Here is a 24,803-nt window from a genome sequence, read left to right as displayed (position 1 = left end):
TAAACAAATGAAAAGCTTCCCAGAGTTCTTTGCTCAGCCTCAGGTAGTATTTGCATTGTATGGAGGAAGTGGGCTTAAGGCTGCTAGCTTCCTGGTGGGGCCTAGAGATCTCCCACTTTTACAACTGATCTCCAGCTGGAGAAAATGGCTGCTTTGAAGGGTGGACTCTGTGGCATTGTACTATGCTGAGGCCCCTCCCTTCCCCAAACCCTGCCCTCTTTGGGCTCCACCCCCAAAGTCTCCAGGTATTTTCCATTACAGACATGGCAACTCTAAGTGGCCTTGTCCAATAATGGTGCAAAGCCTGGATAACTCCCTGCCCCTCCCTTTGTGTTTCTACTGGCTCCATGCAAAGGCAGGCTAGCTGCTTTCCAGCTAGAGCATCATCTTTTAGACTGTTTTTTTTTTTAAATGCATTGTACAGTGTTTTGAATATCTAAATAGAAGAATTTTATGGTTCAAAGGCTGTGTATTTTCTGCTTTCAAATGTATGTACATGGTGCCACTGGGTGGAAACAATGGCTTGTTCAAGGCCATCTAATGAGCTCAAGGCAGAGGTGAAATACAAACAGGGGACTTCCTGATGAATAGTCACTTAGCGTTACACTCTACCAGACCCAACATAAAGAAGAGCCTGCATTCCTCCTGCCTCCTGTCTTTGAGGGAGAAGGAAAGCTCTGTTGAGGGTGCAGTAGAGTGCAGTAGTTTGAATGCCAGACCAGGAGCAGGAGGGGGGGTGGGCAGATTCACATTCTCATTTTGGTATGAAGCTCACCGGTGACTGAGGGAGAAAATACTGTCACTCCAATCACTCACTATGGCTTCTTGCACAGTTGGATTGAATGAAAACTTCACATTAGTTGAAGTATGCAGCAGATGTATATTGTGATTAATTGAACAAATGAGAAGGAGAAAGAGCAGAATATAGAAGGTTTATGAAGACAAAACTCTGCTGGCAAACACAATAATGCTAGGAAATGTTGAAGGTAGTTGGAAAAGAGAGTAGGTTGACTCAAGCAACGAAGCCACGGCCTTCAAGTTGCAAGACCTAAGGAAGGCGTTTAATGGTAGGATGTTTCAGATGTCATGAACTCATAAGGTCCTTATAAGTCAGAAGTGACTGGATAGCATGTAACTCACAAGGTTATTGTGAGGATCAAACGGCAGAGGGAAGAATCACAGATCAACCCTGAGTTTCTTTGAAGGATGGACAGGATCAGGGCTTTTTTTGTAGAAAAAGCCCAGCAGGAATTCATTTGCATATTAGGCCACACCCCCTTGTAGAAAAAGCTCAGCAGGAACTCATTTACATATATTAGGACATGCCCCCTGATACCAAACCAGCCAGAACTGGGTTCCTGCTCAAAAAAAGCCCTGGACAGGATAAAGAGAGAACCTCGGATTGTACCCAGCCTGGCTCAGGATTTCCCTGCTGTGATAAGTCTTCCTCTCCCATCCCCCCTGTTTCCCAGTATTTCCTAGTCTGCACTTTCCTCTCTTACTTGTTCCCATTCTGTTAGGCCTGGCAATTCTTGCTTTCCTTTCCCATGAGGTTCATCTATTTATAAGCCCTCTCATTTGCTTCACAGTTCCTCTGGGTTTGTCTTCTAGGTTGATTGCTGCACTCATGTGTTCCTCATGAGCAGGCTAGGGAATTGGAGATTAGCTCAGCAGCCTCCCAGGGGGATGTCTCCCTGCTCAATTTAGGGTGCAGCTTGTGTTAAAACATCTGACCTGCTTCCTGCTGCTCCAAGAGACCTTAGGGATGGCATGTAGGGCAGATCAAAGGCAGTTTGCTGCTTCCAGTGCATACGCTGAGAGGCAGGGTTGCCAACTTCCAGGTGGGATCTAGAATTACAACTCATCTCCAGACTGCAGAGATCAATTCCTTTGGTGAAAATGGCTGTTTTGGATGCTGTACTCTATGGTATCCCACTGAGGTCCCTTTCCAAACTTCATATTCCCTAATCTCCGGCCAAAAATCTCCAGGAATTCCCCAACCTGGGGTTGGCAACTCTACCAAGAGATGAAGTTCAAGCTCTTTCATTATATTGCAGGTGAGTCAGCTAAGGGCCATTCAAGATCTTTTCCTTGCTTTTGATCTTAATGGGAAGGCAAGGAGTTAGAAGCATGAGAGAAGCTGTTTTCTTTTGCTTTTCAGCTTTGCCACTATGTCTACTGACTCCCAAACTGAATATATTTGTGTCCATCCATTATTCTAACTTTGACCACAAAGATTTTGCATGTTTTCATCTCCCTCCACCCTGGGAACTTGTTTGACCCAGAAAGTTCTGAACATGCTCCATTGTTATGAATGCTAATGGTGAATACCACTGTGGGTGCAGAAGTGACACATATACTCATAATGTAGCTGATTGATGTATGACCCTGGAGTATACATTATCCCAGCAAACCAGTAAATTGTGAGCATGCAGCAACAGCAGCTACCTGACCAGCTCCCATTCTGAGTATCACAAACTATGCAATGGCAAAAACCACTAGAAATATCACTTGTCTTCAGTTGCAAACAAATCATCATTGTGACCATATGAGTTATATCAAAAAGAGAACATGGCTATCTCATGTTGCCTGGTTGCATTGTTTTATATTGTGTAAGCTTGGGTCTCAACAAGAAAGGCAGGCAATAAATAAATAACTGAAAGCCCAGTTAAGTTTGATTTTTCAAGCTTCTTATTAGCAGAAATTGACTCAATGTTAGATCAAAGCAAGTGTATGTGTGGGGGGGTGTTCGGGGTTCAGATTGGGGTAGTGAGACTAGGGAAGGGAGGGGGTTATTTTTTTCCATTTGCACCTTTCTCCCAATTTAAATTCTCCCTAAAGCTGTACCTGCATTTCCTCCATGGGCCTGACAGCAACTCAGATTTGGAAACAGCACAGGAAAAGGAAAGGTCCCCTGTGCAAGCACCAGTCATTTCCGACTCTGGGATGACGTTGCTTTCACAACGTTTTCATGGCAGACTTTTTACGGGATAGTTTGCCATTGCCTTCCCCAGTCATCTACACTTTCCCCCCAGCAAGCTGGGTACTCATTTTACCGACCTCGGAAGGATGGAAGGCTGAGTCAGCCTTGAGCGGGCTACCTGAACCAGCTTTTGCTGGGATTGAACTCAGGTCCTGAGCAGAGTTTAGGACTGTAGTACTGCAGCTTTAACACTCTGCGCCACGGGACTCTTAACAGCACAGGGGAGAGGGCTAAATATCACCTTCTGTCCAGTATTACCACCACCCCTTTCCCATGGTTTTTTTTTTTTTGGAAAGTAAAAAGAAGCATGACTGGAGCATCTGATTCTGAATCTCCCACATCACTATCTTGTTTGGCTCTTATTCATGAATTGCATAAAGAAATGCTTCCTTTTGACATGGGTGTTCTATGGTGGCACATGGAACAGGTTCTTCAAGGAGGGTTTTACTATACAGATAGATTTGTATAGCATTTGAATGGAAATGGTCCATCATGTATGCTGATACTAGGCTGTTCAGGGTTTTGAAACCAACACTTCAGATGGGGAGCCGATGGAGGCATTTCAAAATTGTGTATGATGTGTGGGAATGGCTCCTTCTCTGATTTTGATCTGTAATTCTTGGTTGATCTGTAATTCTTGGTGGCAGTAGTGGCTTCTAGGTTTTAGTGGTTCTGCAGATGTTCTCCATAGGTGGCAAATGCCAGATCCTTTAATCTCTGTAGTGAATTATTTCTACATCCTCCCAGCGGCAATCCATTATCTTAACCATAAGTAGCTTTTGAATTTCCTTACTTCTGAATTTGAAGAGCATCTGGGGAAATCTCTACATTCAGAAATCATACTCATTATTTCTGAATGACAGTCCAGCCCCACCACACGGTCTCCTGGGCTATTCAGCCTGTCAGCTGCAGAGTAGAGAGTATCCTGGTCCCTGGGTCTTCAAAGACCTTATTGTATTCCTTTATATTATTAACATCTGATTTACTGAGGCCATTAGGAATTCTGTAGTCTATCCCTTGCAAGCACATGCAATCCCTTCCAATTAGGTATCATTTGCAAATTTGAGTGTATTATCCATAGAAGGATGAGAAGTCCAGTACTACAAGGGAATATCATACCACTTTGTGATTAGTTGAATAATTGCACATGCGGTGGTGTGCATGGAATGCAAGCATCACCATATTTCCCTTATCTCTCCATCTCCCACTGTGGTCCTTTGCAATCCTTGAAAAGTTTATTCCCAGAGTCACTGGACAGCATAGCCCTGCTATTTTGGAGATGGCAGTGAAGAGAGGGAAGAAGGTGAACTTGCTCCCTTCTTCCATCAGCAGAATTCTCAGGGGGAGTTTCTGGGGTTGGAGAGGACTACCCTGGGGAGGAGAGGAACAGAATGAATGAAGATTCATGACTGTCCACACCATCCACAGATGGATTGTTGGATCCAGCCCTGTGTGAGAGTAAATGCTAAATCTAGTGCATCAGCACAATCATTAATAAATGGGATACCTTCCTGGGTCTGCCATTTGCCTCATGGGGGAAAAAAACCCCACAGATACCATATGACTACCTGTCTGTTTTCCTTCTAGGGCAAATAAGGGAGGGTTTTCTTCCAGCTCTAGGTTGGGAAATACCTGATGATTTTGTGAGTGGAGCCAGGGAAGATGGGGTTTGGAGAGGGGCTTCAGTGGGATATAATGCCATAGAGTACACTTTCTGAGGCATTCATTTTCTCCAGGGGAACTGAAGACCAGTGGTAATTCCTGGGGACTGAGATTGTAGAAACTGAGCAGGAGGGAAGGGTTAAGCCTCCTCCTCTTTCTCTGTGTCCCCAAACTGAATGAGAGTCCTTAATTCTACTATTTATACAGTAGTGGTCCTAGGGATTCTGGAGCTCTGGGCAAATGCCCAGAATGGGTGGGGCTCCAGACTCACTGCCCCCCGATTGGGGCCAGGCAGGGAATGGCCCTCACCCTGTGTGAGGTGGACAGGAGCCACTGCCTACTGCCACTGCAAGCCTGCTGCCAAGCTCTAGATGGGGAAAGGTGGTGGCAGAAACCTTCTTTTCCTTTACTTCCTCCCCTCCTTCAAGGGGAGAAGGCAGGGCCCCTCCCATTGTGGGGTCTGGGGCAACTTGCCCCTATTGCCCACTGGTTAAGACTACATTTCTCTGTGTGTGTGTTTTCAATCAAGAGAACTCTTCACAGATCATAGAATCATAGAGTTGGAAGGGACCTCCAGGGTCATCTAGTCCAACCCCCTGCACAATGCAGGAAACTCAGAAATGAAATGTAGTTTGGCAGATTACAGCAGTTTTTGCAAAAATAAAATACTGAGGACCAAACATGATGTTACACGGGTCACATAGGACTCCTTGCCCTACATTTCCCTTGCAGTAACATTATTTCGGGAGCTGAGGAAACACTTCTAGGGATCATCAGTGCCTGCAAGGAGGGCGTTTAACTCTCTTCCATTTGTGGCAGTTCTGCTTTCCAAATATATCTCCCCCACAATCCATTTTTTTTCTTCAGCTGGGCTGTCAACCCAGTATGAATTCCATTGGTGGACAAATGCCCTATTGGAGGTATTTGTAGACTATAATCAATAGATATGGGAAGGTTTAAGTATTTCTCCCTCTTCCACACTAAACTGCCTTTACCATGCCTCTCTAGTGCCTCTCTAAAACACACCCTTATCAATTGCAAGTCAATACAGATGAAATTGTTCATGGGATTGAATCTGAACACAAAACAATCATCCAAAGCACAATTGCAGGGTGCAGTTCTAAGGCATTCAAATATGGATATTCAGTAGAATAAATACAAGCAGGCCAAATTGGAGATGGTTCATGCTTGTGGGGATGACAGCAACTCTGAGAGAGGGAGAAGGAGGAGAGGTGGACTTGTACCCCGCCCTTCACTCAGAGTCTCAGAACAGTTTACAATCTCCTTCCCTTCCTCTCCCCACAACAGACACCCTGTGAGGTAGGTGGGGCTGAGAGAGCTATGAGAAAACAGCTCTCAAGAGAAGAGCTCTGAGAGGACTGTGATTGGCCCAAGGTCACCCAGCTGGCTGCATGTGGAGAAGTGGGGACTTAAACCCAGTTCTCCAGATTAGAGTCCACCACTCTTAACCACTATGCCAAACTGGTTCTCAGAGTGGGCAGGACCTCAGCAGGAGATAACACCATAGAGTCCATCCTCTAAAGCAGCCATTTTCTCCAAGGAACCAATCCCTGTAATCTGGAGACCAGTTGTAATTCCAGGATATCTCCAAACCTCTCCTGGAGGGTGGCAACTCCACCCATGCCTGTTGGCATTGTTGTGCTGCACTTCCTCTGCTCCTGGCACCAGGTTGCAAGACCTTGATGGAGTCAAGGTGCAAAAAGGACTATCTGGCATTCAAGAGATAGATCCCTGATCACCAGGTAGTTCTATTGGTATCATGAATGAAGTAAATGTGTGTTTGTGGAGAGTCATGGAGAAATTCTAAAGCAGTAATCAGGAAAGGTCTGTGCTTGCTTATCTAGGCATTTTTGCCTTCCTGTACAGGTTCAGAGCAGGGTCTCCCTATGGAGGGTGTTCATTCAGCAGAAAAATCTCATTACAGCAAGAAAAGAAACCCAGGCAAGAGTTAGAGCAAAAGATGACAGGCTTAACTATGCATTTAAAGTGGGAAGAACTGCACTAAATTGTTGCTTGATTTTCATGTAGGAGGAGGGAGGGGAAAGGCTCAAGCTGGTATAGAATTTTTCCCCAAAGGAATTGCTGCCAAAAGCAGTGAGGGAAGGAAGGGTTAGATAGGAGGAAAAGACAGGCAAATGGATCATGGACTGGTAATAGATGAGAATCACAGTGTGTAGTTGTTGAGCTCAGACCTCTGAGACCTTCGTTCAAATTCTGCCTTAGCCCTGAATCTCACTGGACAACCTTGGGCCAGTTACCTTCTCTCAGCCCAACTTCCCTCACAGTTTGCGTTGGGAATGGTGAAGCGAGAAATGAAATCCTATAAAGAAAACTGAAAAAATAACAGAAGTTTTGTTTTGTTGAAGTCCAGAATATGCTGAAGAAGCAAACCCACCTTTCTGCTCAACTATTAAATCAAAACTGAAAAGTGGCTTGTCTCTTTGGCACTGGAAGCTTCTGCTTTGAAAACTTCCATGAACCTTATGACTATGACCATGTCATTTAAAGGTTAAGTTTTACTGAAGGTCATATTCAGGTTTCCTTGCCTCATTGTCATCAGCCATTCACATGGGAGGATATAAAGAAGAAGAAGACTGCAGATTTATATCCTTCCCTTCTCTCTGAATCAGAGTCTAAGAGCGGCTTACAGTCTCCTTATCTTCCCCCAAAAGAGACACCCTGTGAGGTAGGTGGGCTGAGAGCTCTCCCAGAAGCTGCCTTTCAAGGACAACTCTTGTGAGAGCTATGGCTGACCCAAGGCCATTCCAGCAGCTGCAAATGGAGGAGTGGGAAATCAAACCTGGTTCTCCCAGCTAAGAGTCTGCACACTTAAAAATTACACCCAATTTGCTCTGAATGCTGAATTGTGGCCACAGAGTAGAAATGAAGAAGCTAGGTCTTACTCTGAAACATTTTCAACTCTCCTTTTGCATTGCTTAAAATTTATAAAAGGGAAGAGAACCAAAACAGCAGCTCTCAGTAAAACTAAGTCCTAAGAGCCACCGCTGTAAAATTTGGTGTTCCTTGTCTCATAGTGACTCACTCCTGATTATATGGGAGGATTTAATTAAGAAAAGGGCAATTAGCAAGAACAAAGCGCGGCTCTGGGGGCTTTCACATTGTCTAAAGCAAACATCATCTGTTCAAGTTTTTCAAGCATAGCACTGTACATGGCTTCTGCCATCCCAAATGCAAAATAAGCAAGATTGTCAGTCTCCAGGTGGGGCCTGGAGATCTCCTGGAATTAGAACTGATCTCCAGATCTGGAGAAAACACCTGGAGAGTGGATGCTATAACATTACACCCCACTGAGGTCCTGTCCCTCCCAAACTGCGCCCTCCCCAGGTTCTACCCCTCCATCTCCAGGAATTTCCCAACCTAGAGCTGGAAACCTTAAAAATGAGGCATGCTTAACAACATTAAAATAAGAAAACACCCTTCTTTAACTGGAGACAAAGAGTATCCATCAAAGAGGTTTGATTTGAATTTGGGTGGCAGAAATGTTAACATTTTTATTACTTTCTCTCCCCACCAGCATGAAAGAAGAGCTCAAAGAGAAGGTTTGGTGACATAATAATAAAAGAGAAAGTAGATTTATCTGCACACCTTGATGCAATACCCCAGTTCCCCTCCATAGTGGATCTGACAGTCTTAATCTATCACATGGCCACCTCGGAGCTTTTCAGGCTGGCAAGGTCCCCCGTTCCTGCTCTCAGACTCCCAAACTTTGAAGTATTTCTAGCAAATGAGTCTGATCAAATAGCTCAGAGATGAGATGTCGGCAGATGGGTTCCACTGGGGCTCATTCTCTAAATAAAACCTTACTGAGGATTCCCCACGGATGTGGAAGAATGAAATCTTAAAATCATTACCTTCTTTTGAGCACAGCCACACGAAGAGTAACTGAGTGTCTTTTCTAACCGAGCAGTTCAAAAAAGTGAGGAATGTGCTGAAGGATCATCTCAAGTATGTTGGGCACTAGGCAGTCTTTCTCATGGGGGGGGACATTGCCAGGCGGGGCTAAACCCCATAGGCAATTTGCATGCAGGGGCAGGGGAACAGTACTTGAGAGGATCCATGCCCGAGGTTGAAGAAATGAGCTGTTGCTATTTTGAGCTGAGGTACGTTTACAGTCAGCTCTGCAGCCAAAGTGGGACTTTTTTACCAGAAATTTTCTTTATCATAATCATCACCACCACCACTCTGACTTGGATAAACCAGGCTACCTGATCTTGTCAGTTCTTCAAAGCGAAGCCTAGTCAGCCCTGGCTAGTATTTGGATGGGAGACCTCCAAGGAATACCAGGGGTGTGATGCGGAGGCAGGCAATGGCAAACCTCAGAACATCTCTTGCCTTGAAAATCCCAGTGGGTTGAAATAGGTCAGCTGTGACGTGATAGCACTTTCCACCACCATCACCACTATTGTTGTTGTTAGGGCTTTTTTGTAGAAAAAGCACAGTAGGTACTCATTTGCATATTAGCCACACCCCCTGATATCACCATTGTTTCACACAGGGCTTTTTTGTAGAAAAAGGCCAGCTGGAACTTATTTGCATATTAGGCCACACCCCCTGATGCTAAGCCAGTTGGAACTATGTTACTATGCTTTTCTGCCTCCAAAAAACCCTGGTTGTTGTTATTTTAGCATTTGAGGTGACTGAAGAGATATTTCTAAATTTGATCTCTCTCTGGTTTATAATTAGTGTTATTATAATTTTATTTTAGGCATTTCTTAAGATAATGACAAACTGATTTTTCTTTTTATCTTTTTGTCTACCTTTTTCTACATTTTTGACATGTCTAATTGCATTCTAGTTCTGGGTTTGCTGATGAAGTAGTGAACAGAGTTATTTGTATGTCTTTTTCTCTTACAGGCATTGTTATTGTAATATGATGTCTTTGTTGAATCTTTTCTGTAGTCTTTTTTTCTTAAGTGCAAGCTTTTGAAAATAGCCCCCTTCTTTCCTTTTTGTTTGTCAAAGAGTTCTTCACAATCCAGAACTTTGCATGTTTTTTCCATCAAAAGCCACTGGCTCAGTATCAATCACAAGCACTTTGGTAATTATTCCACATCATTCATGTTCTTGATAGATTCATTAGAGAATGCTAGCTAAGATGACTAAAGTGAACTTCCACATATAGAGGTAACTCCAGGGGAAAGCCTCAGCCTCTGTGCCTTGTTTGTTGACTCTTCATGGCAGCTGGTTGGTCACTGTGTGAAACAGAATTATATTACTGTTCTTATAACTAAATGTGGCATTGCACAAGCCACATTTTCTTCCACAAGCTCATTTACCACACCTGTCTGAGTTTTGTGTTGTTCTCCACCAACTAATTGCTTCTCTTTTTTTGGTTCTGTAGGTCTCTCCTTCTACACCAGAGTGCTTGAGAACTGTGAAGATGAAGCTCCATTTGATGAGGTAAGAAAGGAATGTCTGAAGCAGGAAACAAAGGAGAGGGACTTGGGAAGGAACATATTTGCATTCTGAGGCCCCTCTTCATATTATCATTCTAAACCAGATGTTATCTATTGTTGGCCCAATTCTGAGTAAAGCAGTACAGGGACAGGTATTTCATACAGTGAATTTTATTCCGTCAGTGAACCATCTCCTTTGCACCTGCTCCATTTCAAATGCTGCCACTTTCCCCCATCCCTTTTCACCACGTGGTGTCTTTTTAATTGTTCTGAATGCTGTGTGGTGAAAAAGGGTGTTTGTGGGGGAAGTGGCACTACTGGAAACTCTGCAGACATTTTAAACAGCAGGCTACAAAAATCTTGAAGTGTAAAGAAAAGGTGAAAACAGAAAAAAGCAGTTTACCCCAAATACAACTCAACCCCACTATGCCAACTGGACATATGCAGCTTTGTATGAAAAGGTAAATAAAATTCACTAACAGCCAGTTGCTAAAATGCCTGTGTCTGAAATGATATGAAAATGCAACAGCAACTGGCTTCTAAAATGGATTACAAAGGCTGTTTGAAATGGGTCTGACTGTCGTGTAGGCCTACAGTTAGGGCTGCCAAGCCCCCGGACTGGGTGGGGGTTCTCCCACCCTGGAGGTTCCCAACCCGCTTGAACACATTGGGCTGGCAGGGAGAACCTCCCCATACGTCGTGATGATGTCACCCATAAGTGATGTCATTTTGCCAGCAACACCGCATGCCAGCCGCTCTAGGCATTTCCGGAAAAACTTTATGGTTTTCCCAGATGCTATAGCTAGAGTGTCTGGGAAAGCCATAGACTAGAGTTTTCTCGGGAATGCCTAGAGCAGCTGGTGCGCGGCTTTGCTGGTGTGACGATGTCACTTCTGGGTGATGCCATTGTGCCTTGCGCATGTTGTACACGTGAAAGAAGTCCCCCACTGGAGGCCACGGGGGACTTGGCAACCCTACCTACAGTTGCCAACCTCCAGGTGGGACCTGGATATCTCTCAGAATTAAAAATGTTTTCTAGGCAACAGATATCAGTTCCTCTGGACTCTGTGGTATTATGGCCCACTGAGGGCCCTCCCCAGACTCCACTCTCAAAATCTCCAGGTATTTCTCAACTCGGACCTGGCAAACCTATGTAGACCTTTTTTTTTTTTCCCCCAACATTCATCATTTATTGAGATTAGTATATATAACAGGTCCATAGTAATAATAAGTATTTAACAATTAAACAAACAAAAATTACGTAGTTCATAATTATCCACTCATCCAACATCCTGTGACCCGTCACCCTTGTTGCCCATACTTATCTATCACTGCCTATTGTATGCCTAATACTTGATATAGCTCTCTGGACCACCTTGGCCCCCACAGCCTAGAGGGAACTATGTTCAAGATCACATCCCGGACCCTGTAAATTATTGACAGCCGCCAAAAATGGTGCCCAAATGTCCTCGAATTGTTGTTGTTGCATCATTCGTCGGTAGACCAGCCTTTCATCCACCGCCAATCGCAGCATGTCCTCTAACCATTGCGCTACGGTTCCTGAAAAATCCGTTCTCCACATCTGCATGATTATCCTCTTTGCCGTCATCAGTGCCCGAAATCCCCAATATCGCTGTGGGCGAGACAACACCCATGTTGACGGGAAGTGGTTTAAAAGAACTTGCATGGCTGTAAATCTGTGCTGACCTCCCAATACGCGGTTTATCCACCTGAGTATATCGCCCCAGAAATCAAGCAGACCTTAAGATCATTAGCTCCAGGTCTTCCCTGGCCACAGACGGAGGTGAGGAAATTGCGATGCCCACAGGGCACAGATGACTTGTTGTGAACAACGGTTCTGAGCAAGGCATTGCCTGACCTCTCCTTCTTTCCTAATTATTACACATCAGCTCAGTTCACTATACAAGCCATTATTTACATGGATTTAAAAGCCAAGGGGGTGTTGTTTCTTTTTGTGAAAGCTTTGCAAGAAAAAAAAGTAATTGCCCAACATGGTTTGTTCATTTGTTATATATCTATCTCACTTCCCCGTTAACAGCAGAAAAGAGCAAGAGTCCAGTAGCACCTTAGACTAACAAAATTTGTGGCAGGGTATATGAGCTTCCATGAGTCACTGCTTCAGGTATCTGAAGTAGTGAGCAGTGACTCATGAAAGCTCATCCCCTGCCTCGAATCTTGTTAGTCTTTAAGGTACTACTGGACTCTTGCTCTTTTCTACTGCTAAAGACAGACTAACATGGCTACCCATCTTGCTCTTTCTACATTAACAGTCTCCTAAAAAAGTTTACATCAATAGAGCCAGGCCTGGCTGCAGTCTAAAAAAGCAGGACATACAAGTAAAGAGGGTAGATCAGGTATACAATTGGACACATCTGATTTTCCCTTGTTGGTCGTCTCTGTTGAATGAAAATGGCAGAATGATCCTCCAGGTCTTATTCTTACGGTCACGGATAGATGCCAGAGTGTTGCCAGGGTGCCAGAAGGACCATCTGCTTCCAAACTATCCATCCCACTGATTAAGATCTGCCTCTCAAGCCTTGCTCTCTATGTCCAGCCTTCAGAGGTGAGGCAGACAGTGAGTAGAAACAGGACATTTTCTGTGATGCAACCTTGCTTCTAGAATGCCTTCCCTTTGAGGCTAGCCTACTTCCTTTAGGTGCCAGAGGTTAATACATAGTTCCCCCCAGTCTTTTAATTAGAGATTTTTATCTTTCCAGCTTTTAAATTGTCTGTCTCTGTTTAATGGACAGTGGTCATGCTGTTCAATGGCTTGTTTTTATTATGACATTATTTTAATTGAAAGCCACCTCACAAAGGACTCTGAAGCAGCAGCATAAATATCCTAAACAGAAAAATAATGAATTAATTGTCCTTCCAACATCTGCTCCTTCTCTAGCCAATGTTTGGGGCTAGTTTTGTCTCCCCCTTGCTATGATATTCTTATTAGGAGAGGAGTGCAGTCTCTCAGTGGCCCTTCATATGGTTTCACAAAGTATTTCTCCTGTAAAAGCAAAGAGCTCATCTTGGCTATCCTCCATCTCATAGAATTGTAGAATCACAGAGTTGGAAGGGGCCATACAAGCCATCTAGTCCCACCCCCTGATCAGTGCTGGATCAGCCCAGAACATCCCTAACACATATTTGTCCAACCACTGCTTTAAGACTGCCAGTGAGGGGGAGCTAACCCCCTCGCTAGGTAGCTAATTCCACTGTGGAACAACTTTTACTGTAAAACAAGTTTTTCCTCATATTCAGTCGATACCTTCCCACCCTTAATTTGAACCCTTTATTATGAGTCCTATCCTCTGCTGCCAACAGGAACAGCTCTCTGTCCTCCTCTGTGACAGCCCTTCAAATACTTATAGAGAGCAATCATGTCCCCCCTCAACCTCCTCTTCTCCAGACTGAACATTCCCGAGTACCTCAGCCTTCCCTCAAAGGGCTTGGTCTCCAGGCCCCTGATCATCCTCATTGCTCTCCTCTGCACCTGCTCCATTCTGTCCATATCCTTTTTGAAGTGAGGCCTCCAGAACTGCACACAATATTCCAGCGTGGGCTGACCAATGCAGTGTACATCTCACTGAGACAGAAGATTCTTCAAAAGAGAGCACCCATTTAGGTACAACTGTCTCTATTATAGGAAGATGCTTTCCTTCTAACCTTCCATCATGGCAGCCATTTTGTGATTCCCTCAACATAGGGCTGCCAACTCCAGTACAGGAAATTCCTGGAGATTTAGAGATGGAGCCTGGGGAGGGAAGGGATTTCACTGGGGAATAATGCCATAGAGTCCACTGTTCAAAGCAGCCATTTTCTCCCAGGGAGTTGATCTCTGGAGATCAATCACATTTCTGGGAGATCTCCAGGCCTCATGTGTAGCTTGGCAACTCTAACTTTACTGCAGCCATTTTGCCTCCACACCATATTTTTAAAATACCTGAACTGCCCATAATTTCAATAAGATCGTCAGCCCCCAGGATCCAAAGGCACTAAAGCATGTCAAGAGATTCAAAACTTTATGGTCTCTTGTTATTAGATCACTGGTTTCTAAACTGTGCTAGGGGAAGGAAACTGGTTTGCCTCAAGAGGAGCAGACATTTGCCTTGAAGAATTAAGACACCATAATTATATAGCATTGTATAATAAGATAATAAAATATATAGCATTGTATAATAAGATAATAAAATATTATTAGTACTCATACAGTACAAGGTAGCAGAGGGCTCCTACAACCTCTGCCTGGTACTTACTCATAGGGTGCTGGATTACCCATTGAATGGGTTGCTCAGGCTGACATTTTCCATGTTATTCATGTTAATTGCTAATGAAATTCAAGTTTCACAGCCGCCTGCATTGCACGCCTATTTTTAGTTGATTTTACAGTGACTTCATCTTGTCATATTTACCTTTTTCCTCACTGGCCAGCTTTCTTTTCTGATATGAGCAACCTTTTGTTGTCTCTGTGGATCTATCTTGTTTTGTATGTGCTTTTTCGTATGTGTCTGTGTTACAAAAGCAAAATACAACGTTCTGAACAAAATCAGGGTTGGGTCATGCAAACTGGATGTGAGAGCATTCATGAACGTATCCCCTTCTCCCAGAAGACTCCTGAGACACACCCTCCCCAAAAGCTGATGGTCACAGTTACAAGAACCCCATGGACAAAATGCAAAGAGGCCACAGGGGTGGGCCTGTAAAGGACATTATGTGACCTCATCCCTCCTTGCTTTTTCCTCTGGCAGAGTTTCCATCAATGCAGGAAAATGGAACCACAGTCAATGTAGCCTAATCCTTCCATTTCATAGCAGCCCACCTTGCCCCAAGAGGATATTTTGTCCATAAAGCTCCTGTAACTCTGAGTATCAGCTTTTTGGAGACCTCAGGAGGCTGGGGAAAATATTTGTGATTGTGAATGCCTTCCACTCCCAGTTCATAGACTCCAGCTCACTGCGACACCATGTTAAATACATCCTACCCTTCTATGGCCACTGGAACCAAAGACCATATACAGATTGGTTATCGTCACCCCAGCCATCTCTTTGCTACTTTGGTTTAGGTCTGTGTTGTTTTGATCGTTGCTCTGGATTCTTTTTTGTGATGTTGATTCTTTTAATTGCTCTTGTTTGGAAGCTGCCTCCAGATTAAAGCTGGGAGCATGGGATATATAGGTATTGAATAATGGACAGCAAAATCAATTCATGGAGCGGGAGAAGAAGGATGTGCTATAGTAGGGGAGAAGGCTTGTAACTCTGTGGTGGAGCATCTGCTTTGCATGCAGAAGATCCCAAGTTCAGTGCCCAGTATCTCCATTTAAAAGGACTGGTTGATCTGAAAAACCTTGGAGAGCTGCTGCCAGTCAGATACTGCCCAATACAGACAAGGGATAGATTATACTGACCAATACAGACAAGGGTCTGACTCAGCCAAAGGCGGTTTCCTGTGTTCCTTGACATGGTCTGCGTAACAACTGATGAGTGCAGTGAAATCATCACCACTAAAGCATCACCACTGTTCAGAAAGCGCAACTCTGGGCCCCAAAGCACAGCACCATCTCTGAGCCTGACTAACTGGGCAAAGGGGAAGGCAGGATGCTGAAGGACTATATTAATTGGGCCATTCCTGGCTCTTATTTAATGGAGCTGATTGAGAAAATAGATATTCTCAGGGCTTTTTTTGAGCAGGAACGCAGTTCCGGCTGGCTTTGTGTCAGGGGGTGTGGCCTAATATGCAAATGATTCCTGCTGGGCTTTTTTGACAAAATAACCCTGTGTGAAACAATGGTGATGCCAGGGCTTGTGGCCTAATATGCAAATGAGTTCCTGCTGAGCTTTTTCTACAAAAAGAGCTCTGGGTATTCTTTTGGCAGCAAAAGGCATCATGGTTCCAGTTTTAGTTTGAGGAGGCCGCAGGTATAAAAAAACCTGACACAATGCAAGCCTAAACAGAGTTATACCATTCTAAGCCCATTGACTTCAATGGACTTAGAAGGTCACGGCAGTTCTTAGGTTTGCACTGTAATGGTGTATCAGTGCAGTTTCTCCAGTCTAAACCTACTGAAATCACTAAGTTTAGATGAGAGTAAGGATTGCATTGTAAACCTGGTGGATAATACTTGGGGAAGGAGTAGGCAGCCTGCAGTTACACCAGGGTGAAGAAGAAAATACTTTGTACATGCTCAAAGGACTTTTAAAAATTATTCCTTCACATATTTGAGATGTGAACCCTGAAATTGAAAGAAGAGTCCCTGACATCTCCCCCTTTCCATGAAACCCTTCCACCACACAGAGACTCTGTCCTTCGTTCCTCAGCTGCTGCACACAAAACTGCTCTCTCTCCGTCCCCATCTGCACACTGCTTTTTCCTCTATTGTTACATAAACCTCTATTGCTGCAAAGCTTACATAAAAGCCTCCTGCACGTCGCTGCTTGCCAAGTGGTTAAAAACTGCTGGGGCTGCTGGCGTCAGGGGGCTCCCCTCTTCTCCACCCCCGCTCCCCTTTGCTGTGAATGTCATCTGCTTTCTACAAATAGCTTTACTCTCTTAGAGCCTGTGGAACTCAGAAGGGCAAATGTTTGAGGAGGAGAACAGCTGCTCGTCTTGATGCTCGATGTGTGCAAGGGGGTCTGTCTTTGCTGCTGATTCAGAGGGGTATTTAGGAGTGAGAAATCTCGTACACTTCCTTTTCAACCCAGAGCTAATCCAGGGATTCCAGGCTGGTTTGTAACAAGCTCTCCACCCCACCCCTGAGAAGTGCCCCAGCCTTCAACAGGGTCCAGAAGAAGCTTCCTTATACACAGGCCTCAGATTCAGTGGGAGCTCACAGGAGCACAGCTCCTGAACCTTTCTGAGAGTTGCACCTCCTTGTCCATTGAATAGTATTGCAGCTGCATAACAATTCCTGGATGAGCTCCACCACCTATTTTTCTACAAAACAACCCCTGCTTCTACAGCTCCAGACCCTTGGTCCATCAAGGTCAGCACTGTCTGCTCTGACTGGCAGCAGCTCTCCAGAGTCTGAGGCTGAGATCTTTCATGTTGCCTCCTGCCTGCATCTTTTAATTTAGGGTTGCCAGCCTCCAAGTAGTGGATAGAGATCTCCCAGGATTATAACTAATCTCCAAGTGATAGGGATCAGTTGGCCTGGAGAAAATGGCTGCTTTGGAAGGCAGATCCTATTATGACATTATACTCCTCTGAAGTCCCTCCTCTCCCCAAGACCTGCCCTCCTTGGGCTCTACCTGAAAAATCTTCAGAGAGTTTCCAATCTGGAGCTGGCAATCTTATTTGAACTGCAGGTGCTGGGGATTGAGTCTGGGGCTTTCTGCATGCAAAGCAAATGCTTGACCACCAAGCCACATCCCTCATGCGACCTGCAGTGTTCCAGCTTGCTTCTCAGGTTACTAACCCAGAATTGTTAGGCTGAAGTTAGAGAAGTAGGTGTGGGGACTGGGGAGACTCAGGCTCAAATTCCCTCTTTGCCATGAAGCTGTCTGGTAATCTTGTCCAGTGATTCAGCCTTCCTCACAGGGTTGTTGTCTGGATGAAATGGAGAAACAGGGAACCACGTAACCTGAGCTCTTTCATGGAAACCTAGCATTAAACAATGCACTAGAATCTGCAAAGCTTTGTCTTGCTTTCCTAGGCAGGGACTTTCCAGATGCTCGTTTGCTCATTCCTTTTCTTAAGTCACTGTTCCTGTGTATTTGAGTGGACTGTCCATCCACTGATGTATTATTTGCTTAGAGAGCCAGTGCAGTACGCTGAAGTTATTCAGTTAGGGCTTTCAGCTCACTTTCAACCCACCCAATCCCAAAGTTGCCAGGTGAATTATGTGTAAGAGCCAAGCAAATAATTACAGAAATGTCCCTCCTGACCATGGGACCATATCACACACAGAGAATGCTAGTTGCATACAAGAATGTTGGGATTTCATTTGGACCCTTGGACACAATCCATCAGCAAGTTTTCCGGGCATAAGCTCCACACGTTTTGATGGGTCTCCTGAGGGGAAACTTTCCAATCCAGTCTGAGTCATTTCTGCAGTCCAGACAAAAGCAGAACATAAAGATACATGAGTTTATTTTGCCAATTGTAGAGCTGCACTTAGCCTTTGTGTCTTCTTTGTTCTAAGCTTTTCATCTTAATTAGACTAGTAATTCTCTATTTGATGAGTCTCAAATTCTTTTTCCCTGCAGCACCAGAAAGGGTCATCTTCTAGTTTGCTAGCTGTCCTACAGAATATCTCATTTGCTGCCTGATTCTAGCCACAGCTCTGGGGCTGGTTGGAATGAGAAATTAAGCACCTGTGCCAGATGCACCCCCCCTCCCCATTCTAGGTTCATCTGTGCAAGGGGGTTGCACATTGTTGATCCTCCCTCTCCTCCTCTTGCTGAGTCATAGCTGCGACATCATCCCAAGGAAAGAACTTTGGATGCCCTGGGATTCCCTGCTGGAATTCCTGAATCATTTTTATTGCCCAGAAAGCAAAATCCTATCCCTGATTCCTGAATGACTAGGCAAAACAAGCAATATTATCAAACCCATCCCAAAACTGCAGGAAGGATATCTACCTGCCTGTTTTTGGGCTCACTCATTAAAATATATTGGAACTATTTTGAATGTAAGAGTGGCTTATGCTTTCTGTGGATCTGCTTATTTTGATGTGCCTTGTATAAACCAACGGTCCTCTAATGTGGTGCCTGAGGGCAGACACCTGTCCTGGCCTCCACCAAGTTTTTTAGCAAGTGGGTGGGGCCAGGTGTGGCACTTCTGCAGGGCTTCTGATTGGTGACTGGAGATCTGATTGGGTTGGCAGATTCTAAATGGCCACTGGTCTGGTTGGGACAGCAGATTAAAATAATGTTTCAGTAGCAGTTGCCACCACAGTGTTGCTTTTATTCTGTGTCCCAGTGTATTCTTAAATTACCCCTTCTCCCCAGCACTTTGGCTTTCTCTGTGTGTGGCTCCATCTCTTTTGGCGGGCATTTTGTGGTTGCACCCAACATTCTGTATAAGTATTCCAACAGTGTCCACAGGCTTTAAAAGGCTTGGGGACATCTGGTATAATTGCTTTCCCTCATGCCTTTTTAAAAAAGTGGTTGAGATAGCTATAGACTTCTGCTTTTCCCTCAGCATACCCTCTCTGGGTGGAATGAGATGTGTGGGATTGATACGAATTTTTAATTGTGCAATCTTTTGTTTTGGTTTTCTATTGAAGCATGCCAAGACTGTTTTTCTTTGATGTCTAAGGTGGTGGAGACCTCCTTAAATGAGAGAGGAGAAGAAAGGACTGTGAGAGTTTAAGGGAAATGCTGATGAAGGCGTGGGAAAAAGCCATGATTGACGGGAAAAGAGAGAGGAGAACAATACAGCTCACATAGAACAAAGAGAGCAAAAAAGCTAAACAAACAGCTGTGTGCCAGAGTGATCCTTAGGAAACTGAGAGATGTAGGATGCTTTCTATGATGCAACATGTTAAGTGCCTCCTAAGTATGAAGCATGCATGCAGGTATAATCCTGGGCCCCTAATGTCAAAAGGTCAGAAAAAGCTTTCTAGCAAGGGAGTGGCCAACACAGCAATTTTTGTTCCATCTTGATTTTGTCAGCTATTGTTGTCATTATTTTCATTTACTGCATTGCCATTGCCATCAATGATCTGTTTTCACCCATTTATAAGCCAAAGATGCAGACATGACATTGGAACATGGGTTCATTTTAGTGCTGAAAAAACAGCTGCGTGGAAGGAGAAACTGGTGCAAAAATAAAGACTTGCAAGGGAGTTTTTCGCTTCCAAGGAAGAAACAAGGTCAAAATGTGGATATTTGAACTGCCACATTTGCTCTTAGCCCCCATTATTGGCTGTATGTTTGACATCTGAATTGTAGGCAGTTGTGAGTTCCTCTGGGGCAAATTTGCTTCCCAAACGTCTGAAGTTGCCATTTGGGGCACCACAGCCCAGCCATGATAGCAACCCCCTGCTGGGTTTTGTATTGCAGCTGGTAATGGTGTGGGAGGAAGGAAGCCATAGCTGTGACCCAGTTTGGTTTAGTGGTTAAGTGTGTGGACTCTTATCTGAGAGAACTGGGTTTGATTCCCTACTCCTTCACTTGCATCTGCTGAAAAGGTCTTGAATCAGCCATAGCCCTGGCAGAGATTGTCCTTGAAAGGGCAGCTGCTGTGAGAGTCTTCTTAGCCCCACCCACTTCACAGGGTGTCTGTTGTGGGGGAGGAAGATAAAGGAGATTGTGAGTCGCTCTGAGATTCAGAGTGGAGGGCAGGATATAAATCCAATGTCATCATCTTCTCCACCTCTCAGAACAGTAAGGGTTACCAGTCCCCAGGTGGTACCTGGAGATCTCCAAGAATTACAACTGATCTGCAAATAACAAAGATTGGACAACAGAACTCTAGACTGCAAATGTCACTGCCCTCAGAGAAAACGGCTGTTTTGGACATGGTCTCTATGGCATTATACTCTGCTGAGGTCCTTCCTGTCTCCAAATCCCACCTTCCACAGACTCCATCCCCAAATATCCTGGAATTTCCCAACACAGTGTTGGCAACTCTATCTGTGCTGCTGCCATTGGGATCCAGCCCTCATTGCTGATGCTGCAGGGGGCATGTCCTGCTTCTGGCCAACAGTGGTGTGGAAGGAAACAATGGGCACACTTATGCCCATTGTCACCTGCTGAAGCCAGACTGCTGCTACTTGAGTCCAAGGCAAATTCCAGAGGCACAAGCAGTGCAAGTAGAGCTGGTTAACCCTGGCATAGGCTCAGCCAATGCCCACTGTTGCTTCCCAGAGCAGTGCTGCTGCTGCCCAGGTCCAAGGTAAGCTGGAAAGATGTTGGCAGCACTACAGGGAACATCTTTTTCCTGGCCATTAGTGATAGGTGAGGAAGCAACAGGCACAACTCACACTATTTGGTACAATCCAGATCTATACCCCCTCGCTGGGCCCAAGCCAAATCCCTCCGGTGCTGTTAGCATCACTGAGATTCTGTTGGGAGCAAATAGTGGGAAGCACACAGAACCTGCCTGAGGTGACAAAATACTGGGGTTGCCAACCTCCAAATGTGGCTGGAGATATCCTGGGATTATGCCTGATCTCCAAGTGACAGAGATCAGTTCCCCTGCTTTGGAAGATGGACTCTGTGGGATTGTACCCCACTGAAGTCCCTCCCCTCACCAAACCCTGCCCCCCTCAGGCTCCACCCCCCAAATCTCCAGGTATACACCAACCTGGAGCTGGCAGCCCTACAAAATACCTTGAACTTCCCCACTCCTGCTGCTGGCTGAAGAAAAGAGGTTGTTCCCCAAACCTCACAGCACGTGAAAATCCCATGCTCGCATTCTGAGTAACATTTATATTTAATAAATCCCGTTGTTGGGCTCAAAAAGAACAAGCTTTTGATTGGTGCTGCCCAATCCAAGGCAGATGCAGCGCACTAGCATTATTACAGGTTATTTCTGTACAGGGGGTGGCTCAATGTGCAGGGCCATGGCTTTTCAGAGCCTTTCTGAAAGAACTAGAAGACAACATACTGGGATCATCATAGCATCACCAGATTCTAGAGAAAAAGCAGTGCTCGCTTTGATCTTTGACTACATCTTTTCTCAGGTGTTCTGGTGCTTACAGCCCACTCAAGAGAGATTCATGCTATAAACTGCAGCGCCTCCCCTTGGGAAATATGAGGAATGGCCATCTGAACAACATCATCAACAAGAACAATAATGCAGCTGCCAAGTCTGCTTCTGTAGATAGGGGTACTCTGGAAGCTCACACATGTTGAGGGGAATGTATTAGTAGCAATAGGATACAGGACTGAGTTCACATGAGTGAATTTTCCTGACTGCAAGATCTGGGTAAGGTTGCCAAGTCTAGCTAGGAAATTTATGGCAAGCAATTCTTTCAGCTCCCTTTGGCGATGTAGAGATGGGGTTGCCAACCTCTAGGTGGGGCCTGGAGATCTCCTGCTATTACAATTGCTCTTCAGGCAATAGAAGTCAGTTCTCCTGGAGAAAAAGGCTGCTTTGGAGGGTGGGCTCTTTGACATTGTATCCTGCTGAAGTCCTTCCCCTCCCCAAACCCCACCCTTCCCAGGCTTCACTTGCAAAATCTCAAAATATTTTCTCATGAGCTGCCAAGGCTAATAATAATGCTTACCTACCTTGCTGGATTTTTATTGTTAGCAACCTCGGAACAAAATGGTGACATCAAAGGGTGAATGGTATGCCCTAAAATAGCTCCAAAGGTTTCCCCTTCCTGGCCATACTGTCACCAAAAGTGAACCTTTGTAGGAGGCTGCCTGAGTTTAGCAAGGTCGTTTCCAGTTTCTGTGATTCAGTTGAGCTTTTGGGTAGGGAGATATAGAGCTGGGGGAGGGGGCATGAAGGCACCAGATAATGGCACAGGATTCAGCCTTTTGCCAGCCCCACCCACATATTTCAAGTGATTTACACCTGTGGATTCTTGGTGCTCTGAGGAAAGCAGACCCAGATTTTAAGGACTGCTCTCTGTGCAATTCCTTTGTTGGGTTTTTAGTACAAGGTTCTCAGAGTAGCTTTTTTTCAAGAGGAAGGAACTTAAACTGACCTCATGAATGAATCTGGCAGTCTTGAATGAAAGAACAAATGAATCTTGAATGAATCTGGCAGTCTTCAAGCAGCAGCTGAAGGAACACTTGTCACTGTCAGGGATGTTTTAAGATGATCTTGCACTGAGCAGGGGATTGGACTAGAGCTAGATGGCCTGTATGGCCCCTTTCAATTCTATGATTTTATGAGTCTACAAATTTGCGGCAGCTTGTTCTGTACATCCATTTATCTGCTTGGTCCCTGGCTTCCCGCTGGTTGCTAGGTAACCTCGAAGTTACTGTGGGAGTCTTGTTTGATATTTGGCCTGACACAACTTTTGATATTTGGCCTGAAAACTTTTCTAATCACAAGGGCTCTTGTTGGCCTCTCTTCATGTAGAGTGCCAGCACTATTAACATCTGGAACCTGGTTCTACAGGCTTGGCAGAAATATCTTCTGGACAGGCAACAGCAAATGCACAAGTATTTACCTGATCCACACATCTCTCTTACATGGTTTCCCCCCACCACCCCCCGGACATCAGAGAAGCATACATGGGTCCCCCTGTTCGTTTTATCTTTGAAAAAATCCTGTGCCTCGTTAGGCTGAGAAAGAATGACTGGCCCAGAGTCATACAGCAGGTTTTGTACCGGAGTGGGAATCTGAACCCAAGATTCCCAGATTCTGGTGACACCTTAATACACTACATGGTCTCAAGAGCCACACAGTTTCTATGGTTTCCAATAATGACTGGCAGCATCACATGAACAACTTCTACATGGCTGAAAAGGAAAAAAGGGGGAGGGGAAATAAATTAAGTATCTGAAGGTTAAGAAAATATAAATGTATAGGCCCAATAATACTGCTAGTCAAAATAGAAAAAATAAATATTAACAAATGTATAAAAATATACATGTGTTTATTTCACAGTAAAAAACCCAGACATTGGCCCTCACAGTAGCCTCAGTTATCAATGACAGTGTACAGTGGCATCCAAAAGTTACAAATATTGACTCTGACCAGAATCATTTCAGTTCATTTTCCTAGTGGTCAAACTTTGTACTGTTACAACATGGCTCCTAGCATAACAATATGGCATTCACTTACCATAAGCTGACCAAGGTGAAATTATTCTGATAATTATTGTCTGTGGTCAAAGGCAATGATACTAATCAAAAGCCTCGTTCTTGAGAGTTCATAGCCATGGTCAGGTACACGTTTCTATATTAGGGTTGCCAATCCCCAGATGGGGGCAGGGGATCCCCTGGTTGGGAGGCCCTCCTTCTGCTTCATGGTCATCAGAAAGTGGGGGGGGGAAGGAATGTCTGCTGGGCACTCCATTATTCCCTATATGAGATCAATTCCCATAGGATATAATGGAGAATTGATGTGCGGGTATCTGGGGCTCTGGGGGGACCTGTTCTTTGAGGTAGAGGGACCAAATTTGCAGCATAGCACCTGTGGCTCCTCCTCAAAACACACTCCAAGTTTCAAAAGGTTTGGACAAGGGGGTCCAATTCTATGAGCCCCAAAAGAAGGTGCCCCATCTTTCATTATTTCCAAAGGAGGGAAGGCTTTTAAAAGGTGTGCAGTCCCTTTAGCTGTGATAGCCAGAACTCCCTTTGGAGTTCAGTTATGCTTGTCACAAGCTTGCTTCTGGCTCCCCACCCCTCCCCAAAGTCCCCAGATATTTCTTGAATTGAACTAGACTACCCTATTCCATATCAGTGATTCAATTGTGTACCTTTCTCACTTGGTCAGAAAAATTAATTGAAGCCAGGAACCAATAGTGATAGTTATCTTGGGCTGAAGCATGGCTCTTTCTTTTGTTAGAAAACCAAGACAGGATACATTCTTTGTTGTCTTTATGCCTGTATGTGTAGTAGTTAGAGTCTTGGGTGAAATGCAGGCTCAAAGCCCCTCTCAGCCAGGAAACTCACAGCATGACCTTGGGCAGGTTACTCTCTCTCAGCCTAACCCACCTCAAAGTGTGGCTGTGAGGATAGAAGAAGGAAGGGAAGAATCATCTATGCAGTCTTGAGCTCCTTGGAGAAAGACTAATTTAAAAAAAAAATCACCAAAATTTGCAGATTAGCTTCCTGAATGTATCCTCTCCCTCAAGT

The 24,803-nt window shown here is 44.7% G+C and overlaps 1 protein-coding gene across 1 annotated transcript in view; it reads left to right on the top strand.

Moving 5' to 3' along the window:
* OTOF (otoferlin) overlaps nt 1-24,803 on the top strand; it is a 199,353-nt gene that overhangs the window by 17,286 nt on the left and 157,264 nt on the right. Inside the window, exon 2 of the mRNA XM_060250592.1 lies at nt 10,029-10,087. Within this exon, the coding sequence (XP_060106575.1) occupies nt 10,029-10,087 (59 nt within the window). The remainder of the gene's footprint in view (nt 1-10,028; nt 10,088-24,803) is intronic.

This window comes from Heteronotia binoei, chromosome 1, assembly GCF_032191835.1.
Source record: "Heteronotia binoei isolate CCM8104 ecotype False Entrance Well chromosome 1, APGP_CSIRO_Hbin_v1, whole genome shotgun sequence".
In the NCBI taxonomy this organism is placed as follows: Eukaryota; Metazoa; Chordata; class Lepidosauria; order Squamata; family Gekkonidae; genus Heteronotia; species Heteronotia binoei.
Note: the sequence above shows the minus strand (reverse complement) of the source record. Positions and strands in the feature narration are given on the sequence as shown.